At 37.2% G+C, this 8,207-nt stretch overlaps 1 protein-coding gene across 4 annotated transcripts; it reads left to right on the forward strand.

The window, feature by feature from the left end:
• The first annotated feature begins 2,723 nt into the window (after window positions 1–2,723).
• On the forward strand, window positions 2,724–7,283 carry LOC131022013 (scarecrow-like protein 6). 4 transcript variants are annotated; one of them, XM_057951371.1, is made up of 3 exons: window positions 2,754–3,834; window positions 3,952–5,324; window positions 5,860–6,116. In XM_057951371.1, the coding sequence occupies exons 1-2, from the start codon at window positions 3,174–3,176 to the stop codon at window positions 5,295–5,297; spliced, it is 2,007 nt and encodes a 668-aa protein (XP_057807354.1). In that variant the 5' UTR covers window positions 2,754–3,173; the 3' UTR covers window positions 5,298–5,324; window positions 5,860–6,116. The 4 variants fall into 4 exon arrangements, with proteins under 4 accessions (XP_057807352.1, XP_057807350.1, XP_057807354.1 ...); XM_057951369.1 differs by lacking the exon at window positions 5,860–6,116 and having other exon boundaries at window positions 2,724–3,834; window positions 3,952–5,635; XM_057951367.1 differs by having other exon boundaries at window positions 2,740–5,324.
• The last annotated feature ends 924 nt before the right edge of the window (window positions 7,284–8,207 follow it).

The raw sequence follows: 8,207 nt of genomic DNA on the forward strand, positions 1-8,207 counted from the left end.
TATTCTCAGGTCCTTAATTATTTTTAGTACAATCGGGTTGACTCGCACTCAGACCCTGACCCGCATCCTGATCTGAACCTGCATCCTAACCCAAATCATATAAATGACACTATTCGATTATACAAATGACATCGCATATAAATTACACTATAACATTGTAAATGACATTGTGTATAATTGACACTATTCATAAATATAAATAACAATTCATGTAATTGACACTATAAGATTGTAAATGATACTATAAAATTAAAAATGACATTATAACATTTTAAAATGTTACAATGTCATTCATATGACCGAATAGTGTCAATTATAGGCAATATCATTTGTATAATCGAATAGTGTCATTTACATTATTTGGGTGAGGATGCAAATTCGGATCAGGATGCGGGTTAGAGTCTGGATGTGGGTCAACTCGATTGTACGTTACACCCAATTGTACCCAAGTTTGTGTAAAAATATATTATTGAGTATATTGATCATCAAGATTAAAAACTTTCTTATCTCACTCTTTGAATGAAATATAAATCAAACAAAATTAATTTAAATAATATAAATAATCAAGAATATTGAGATATCTCAAAAATTTCAATCTATTTAAACAAATAAAATATTAATCTTATTATTTTTATATATTACCAAAACCAACTTTTAAAAATAAACATCATCTAAAGTAGATGAGAGTTATATTATGCTTAATACTTATACTAAACTAGCATTCAGATACAAAATGACATTTACACCCTTGACAAAAGCACCAAATTGCATGTAACCACAAGCAACCAACCCGTGCGAATTGACCAAAGAGTCCCCAAAGACCACAAGCCACCACTTTTACCATTTCTTTCCCTTGTCAATTCTTGCTTTTGCTCCCTCTCTTAAAAAAATAGGGAAAAAAAAATCTTACTTTTACTTTTTGGTATATATATATATATAGGGGAGACCTAAAATAAGTACACTTCTTAAGATATAAAATAAGAATTATTTTCAGTCGTTAGATCATCAAGATCTACGATTGATTCATCATCCCGTTGAATGAATTCATGGTTATGAGTTCGAATCCCAAAGATAGCAATTTTTTTTCTGCAATTCATACATTTTTCTTAGTTCTTATTTCTTATTTTAAAAGGTACTCTCACGGTAGCCCTCCTCAATATATATATATATATATATATATATATATATATATATATATTACATATATATATATATATATATATTACTTTGTTACCCGTGTGTTGCAGACGCTTGAAAATGACAGTCAATGAAGAAGAACCCATTGGTTCACAAACTAAACCCCTCTCCTTTAACCGATATTTAATAACCTACAACTAAACAAGCCCTTAAACCAATAGAAGGAAAATCAAGATCCCGATCTGAGCCGTCCGCTCCCATTCCCCTCGCGCGATCTCGACCGTCCATTCGGTCTTGATATATACAAAACTCAACTAAGGGCAAAAACAATAACCTTCGTTTCATTATCTCGTGTCGTCAGATATAGTTTCGAAAATCAGGACAACAAAAATTGTTGCGGCGAAATGATCGGAATGCCCCACATTGATATACGAGGTGGACGTGATCGTGGTCACGACCGAGGAGGGGCATTTTCGGTATTAAATGGGGTGCCACTTCTGCCAGTTCATTCCTCCACTGCGTTGTTGGTCACTAAACAAGGAGATATTTCCCTTTCCATTTCACTTGCATTTAATCAGTAATAATAATTATAGCATAATTAATAGTCTAGTTCTGATTGAGTATAGTTTCTATCATGGTCTACTCCTACAACATCTAATTCATTCAGGCAAAAGACATTTATTGATAACCTATTGCTTAAATTATTTAGGGAGGATTGTAAATTTAACCAACAAGTTTCCAATTAGGATGACATAATTATTAGTTAGGTTAAAGTATATAGAATGATATATATCGAGTAAGTTGTAAGAATAAAATGCATTAATGCTTCAGTGGTCATCTTATCTAAGTTATGAGCTTACATTATTTTACGTGCATTTCGTGAAAATTTAACTATAAATTTTTGAGCGAGTGCACTCAAATTTATGAGGTAGAAGATTCAAATACTAAATATAAAAGAAAAATAAATAAAAATATTTCATCCGTCCACGAAACATTTTTTAAGGGAAGTAGATATATATTTAAAAAAAATTAATTATATATTTGGTGCTATAAATTAAAAAAAATGATAAAAATAACTAATAACTCAATTAAAATAAAAAATGATTGATCCATTAATAGCAATGTGCGTAAATATATGAGAATTGTAAAGATAATAGTTAATAGAGTTATTTTAAAAATTGACTAGAAATGCGTTTCGTGAACATACGAAAATAAAAATATTATGAAGATATTTTATGAACAGGGAAAATATAAGATAATTCTTTTATAATGATATTATGATATTTATAGATAGTTTTTTCTGCATTAACGTATTAGTAATTTATTTAATTATATAATAAGTAAAAATATTTTTAAAAAATAAAACTATATACTTGTTTCGTTCACAAAAAATGCTATCTATATAATGAAATTGTTCAAATTAACGCTCGAATAGAATGTACAAATATTTGCATGGAGTGAATTATATATGTAATCAAATTTAAAGAGGGAGAGAGTGGAGAAGAGTGAAGGGTTGGGCGCGTGGGGTAAGTGGGAAACCCTAGCAAGAAAGATAAGTAGACACATAAATTAACTAAAAAAGGGGTGAAGAAACAAAAAAAGAAAAGAAAAAAAAAAGAAAAAAAAAAGGAAGAAAACAATAGAGTAGAGGAGAGAGAGAGAGAGAGGAGGAGGATGAATGAAGGAGGAGGGAGGGGGGCACTTTACTACTACTTTTTTATGTTGCACGCATCAATGGCAGAAAACAGAAGGCAGACAGAGTACTACTCCTTCATCGACCAGACCACAGAAAATTAAACACAAGAGCAATTCCCCCAACCCTCCATTTTGCAAACCCCACCATTTTCTTCACTTCACCTTTCTTGATTTTCAGAGAGATTTTTTGGGGGAAATCGCGCTGCCTCGAGTATATACATGCATGTATGTGTTGTCGAATTCCCTGCATTATCGGAAGCGTGTAGACTTGTTTTGGGCTTGTGGTGAGAGGTGGAAGTATTGAAGGAGGTGGTGGAATTTGGGGATTTGGTTTAATTTAGATGAAGGGGATGCCCTTACCCTTTGAATTTGAGGGGAAGGGGGTGTTAGACTTAGATTTCGTAGTGAAGAACAGAGATTTCATCACAGATTTCGTGAAGAAGGGTTGTTTCCTGAGCAGCAGCTTCGGCGAGCCGACATCTGTGCTGGATTCTGCAAGGATTCCGAGCAGGCCCACATCCTCCTCAACACTGTCTTCATCTCTCGGCGGGAGCACCGGCGGGGGTGGTGCTGCTTCTACCGACACGGCCGGCGTGGCGGCGGTTTCGGACACTAACCCTTCCCCGAAATGGCAGCAAGACTCCACCACTGCCACCAGCTCCAATGCCGGAGGCGGAGCCGACCTGCTCCCAGTCCTGCCTTCTCTCGACGGCGGCGGCGGCAACCCGGAGAAATTCGCCATGGAGGACTGGGAGAGCGTGCTGTCGGAATCTGCCGCCGTCTCCCCCAGCCAGGAGCAGGCCTTCATCCGCTGGGTCATGGGAGATGTGGAGGATCCTGCAATGGCCAATCTCAATAAAACCCTCCAAATTGGCTCCGCCGCAGAGTTCGATTTCAGCGGCGGCTTCGGGGTTGTGGATCAAGGCTTCGGCGGGGACCAATTTGGGGGCAGCTTCATGCCCACGCTCCCTAATTTCAGCAGATCCAGCGCTGAGAAGATTGGTTTGCCCTTGCCTCCCTCTTCCGCTAATTTCAAATTTCCCCCAAATTCGATGCATCCGTCTAACAATCTCGGACCAATAGCTCTTCATCATCCCACTGCATTTGATTCCTCTGCAGAAATGAAGCCCCCGATTTTCAACCAGCAGCTGCTCCTGAACCACCAGCCACAGCACGCCTCCTTCTTCTTCCCGCTGCCATTGACGCAGCAGCAAGAGCTGGGCCCCCCTCAGGCGAAGCGCCACAACCCCGGCGAGGAGCAGATCTCGAGAGGGCTTCAGCTGCTCCCCCATTACCAGAGGCCAATGGGATTAGGGCAGAAGCCCAAAATGGAGGAATTAGGGCAGCAGCAGCAGCAGCAGCAGGCCATAGTCGACCAGCTATTCAAGGCTGCAGAGCTTGTCCAGACCGGAAATCCGGTACTCGCGCAAGGGATATTGGCGCGGCTCAATCACCAGCTCTCTCCCATTGGTAAGCCTTTCAATAGGGCTGCTTTTTATTGCAAGGAGGCTTTGCAACTGCTCCTCCACACTAATAGTAACCATCTCAACAACCCTTCTTCAACGCCTACCTCTTCCCCTTTTAGCCTTGTTTTCAAGATTGGTGCTTACAAGTCCTTCTCTGAGATCTCTCCTCTTGTGCAATTCGCCAATTTCACCTGCAACCAAGCCATTCTTGAGGTTCTCCAAGGCTTTGATCGGATTCATATTGTCGATTTTGATATCGGCTATGGCGGGCAGTGGGCCTCTCTTATGCAGGAGCTTGCCCTGCGCGGCGGGGGCGCCCCCTCCTTCAAAATCACTGCCCTCGCCTCCACTTCCACCCACGATCAGCTCGAGCTCGGCCTCACACGCGAGAATCTCATCCAGTTTGCTACTGAGATTAACATTGCTTTCGAGTTTGAGGCGATTAGTATTGATTCCTTGAATTCTGCTTCCTGGTCTCTACCGTTCCACGTGCAAGAGAACGAGGCGATTGCAGTGAATCTCCCCGTTGGCTCTCTTGCCAATCATCAATTCTCGGTGCCGTTGATCATGCGCTTTGTCAAGCAGCTCTCCCCGAGGATTGTCGTCTCTGTGGACAGAGGGTGTGATAGGACTGATCTTCCCTTTGCCAACCACATCGTTCACGCCCTCCAGTCTTACTCGAACCTGCTCGAGTCTCTTGATGCTGTCAATGTGAATATGGACGCTCTGCAGAAGATTGAGAGGTTCTTGCTCCAACCGGGGATTGAGAAGATTGTGATGGGCCGTCTTCGCTCACCTGAGAAGACGCAGCATTGGAGGGCTCTCTTTTTGTCGTCAGGGTTCTCCCCGATAACCTTTAGCAACTTCACGGAATCACAGGCGGAGTGTGTGATAAAGAGGACTCCTGTTCGAGGTTTTCAGGTGGAGAAGAGGCAGTCTTCTCTCGTTCTTTGTTGGCAACGGAAGGAACTCATCTCTGCTACTGCCTGGAGATGCTGAAGCTCGCGGATTCTTCCTGTCGAGAAGGTGCCCCAAACTCAACTACTGCCTTAAAATTTAATGAATATTCATCATGCCTGAGTTTCTTCTGCTAATTTTCTTGGTGCCTCGGGCGGATTGTTTCCAACTTTCAAATGAACCAGCCACATTTTAGTACTGGATGTTCTAATATAGTTAATCTTATTCAATGTCGTATGTTAATTAATTGTGGATCGATCTTGCTTACTCTCGATGCTGCCTTGCTTTTTCTGCTTAAAGGCAGATTTTATTGTGTTTGTAACCATAAGGAATGGGAAAAGAAAATGGAGAAAACAAAAGAATTTAACCCTTTTGACTCATTCTTTGATTGTGCCTATGGATTAGCATTGATATTGTTTAGTGTAGTTTCAAAAAGAGTAATGTTCCTAAATCCTAGTGATTCCATCAAGAATTTGAGGTGTTTTTTTCATTCTCTTTGATTGTTGTGCAGCAAGATATGATTTTGAGTAGTCAATGGGAATTATTTAGTCGTTTACGTTTGTGGAAGAAGCATGTTGATGGTGATGGTATATGATTTTTGTAGGTGATTTAGATGGATAAGCTGCATTTTGGTGATATGAATCTGATCCCAACGTTGCTAGAACCAGACATTTATTCTTGTGAAAATTTCATTTGGCAATGAATGTTGTAACTGTTTGATTTAGTTATGCAAATCTTTGAACTGAGAGAGAGAGGAGAGAGAGAAATAGAGGATGTTGGCCCCAAAATTCTATTTAGTAGATGCATCTCTATGATTGGTATGTCTCTTTCAATTATAATGTGGATTTTTGTGTTGCTTAATTGTTTTGTGTTATGTTTTTGGCTCTCTTTGTCCATCACGTTACTTTGCATGCCAACATTTCATTTTTTTAATCCCCATTGAAGTTGCTGCTGTTAAGGCTAATCCCTCTTTTTTTAATCCCTCTCCTAATCATCTCACATGGGACTTGTACTATTGGACCCTCACATCATTACTTTAATCCCCCAAGTTTTTCTTCCTCTCTTTTTTATTAATCCCACCAATTCTTTAATTACACCTAACCATAATTTTTCTTTAAGATTTAGGCCATGTCGTGTGTGTGTGTGTGTGTGTGAGAGAGAGAGAGAGAGAGAGAGATGTGTCATAGTATTTGATTTCAAGAATGGTTGTGATGGTAACCAAGTTGTTTGAGCTAGTTAAAGGGCTACATGCTTTACGCGGTTTCAATAATTAGCACCCTTTTGTTTTGAATGATTCATAATTTGCCTTTTAAAGTAGTATCTTATTTGAGTGGTTGTCGAGTTTTGATTATCTGTTTTGGAGTAATCTAATATTTTTGGGAGATCATTAGGGCTTAATGATGTGGTTTTTTATTTTAATTGTTTTATTTGTGCCTATTATCTTTGCTAGTGCTTTTACTATCATATTAAATGATTTTGTTGTTAACTACTACCCGTCAACCCCTCGTTTCATCTTAATTTCAATTTCTTTCCGTTCCCTTTTCCAATTCACAATAACTTGGGTGCAACTGGGTGTATCGTACAATCGGGTTGAACCGCATCGAGATCCTGATTCGAATCCGTATTTTGACTCAATTCGTGTAAATGACACTATTCGATTATACAAATGATATTGCCTATAATTAGCAATATTCAGTTATATAAATGACATTATAATATTTTAAAATGTTATAGCGTTATTTTCAATCTTATAGTGTCATTTATATTTTTAATAGTGTAATTATACACTGTGACATTTACAATGTTATAGTATCATTTATACGCAATGTCATTTGTATAACATATTAGTGTCAATTACAGAAAGTGTCATTTGTATAACAGAATAGTGTCATTTACACGATTTGGGTTAGGATGCAGGTTTGGATCAAGATGCGAGTCAGAGTTTGGATGCGGGTCAACTCGAGTGTACGATACATCCGGTTGTACCCAAGACCACCTCTTTCCAATTAATATCATAATTCGTATCTATTGTTTGTTTAAATTAACGAATTCACAAGATAGATGCATGCTAGTTTGAACATTGATATCACGATGTGGTGTAGCAAAGGAGAAAAAACAAAACCTTTAAGCAAATTTACAGTTTTGTCTGTTCTAAAAGAAATTAATTTAAATAAATTGTCAAATCTCAATGGCTACGATTTTGCTCATTGTGTTAATATGTAATGTATCTATCAAACATTATAGTATAACCTGCCAAATCTGAATTACCCGAATTACTTAATCAAGGTTAATTAAATCCAACTATACTTTGCCTAGAAAAGGTCTGTTTTTAGCACTTACATTCCTTTGACCAAATTTACAAATTAACATATAATAGTGAAAAGACAGAAATAGCCCTGCATTAATGTTATTGATTAAGAAAGAGCACAGCTTTGTTAAAGAAACTTATTGATTAAACAACTCTTTGCTGACACACAATGCAATGTGCTCTTTAGTCTTTGTCTCTCATCTCACTCAAGTGTTCTCCACCCATTCAATATTTTATTAATTATTTATTATATTTTTATAAGTAAATTATTTGTAAGATGGTTTACTCTTAGCTAAAGTTATTTACATACATCAATTAACTTGTGTCGTTATCGCATGGGAATAGTTATAGTTATATAAAATGATAAAAAAAATAATTAAAATTAAAATAATTAATAAAATATTTGGATAGTGATGTGAAATTATTTTTCAATATTTTCTTATATTTTCATGTTTAGTGAACTTATGATTAAAAAGAGATTTAAAAAAAATTGATTTATTTAATTTATTTTTTTGTTATAAAAAGAATTTAGTTATTTTACTATATTGTTCCCATTGTAGTTATTTTGTTATAATTTTTTTATTTTTTAAAATAAAATAAAATTAAAAAAATAACTACAATGTAGATAATGCAATAAAATAATT

This window comes from Salvia miltiorrhiza, chromosome 4, assembly GCF_028751815.1.
Source record: "Salvia miltiorrhiza cultivar Shanhuang (shh) chromosome 4, IMPLAD_Smil_shh, whole genome shotgun sequence".
NCBI lineage: Eukaryota > Viridiplantae > Streptophyta > Magnoliopsida > Lamiales > Lamiaceae > Salvia > Salvia miltiorrhiza.

What these genes read in the sequence shown, in the direction of transcription:
- LOC131022013 (XM_057951367.1), top strand. Translation starts at nt 3,174, where the DNA reads ATGAAGGGGATGCCCTTACCCTTTGAATTTGAGGGGAAGGGGGTGTTA.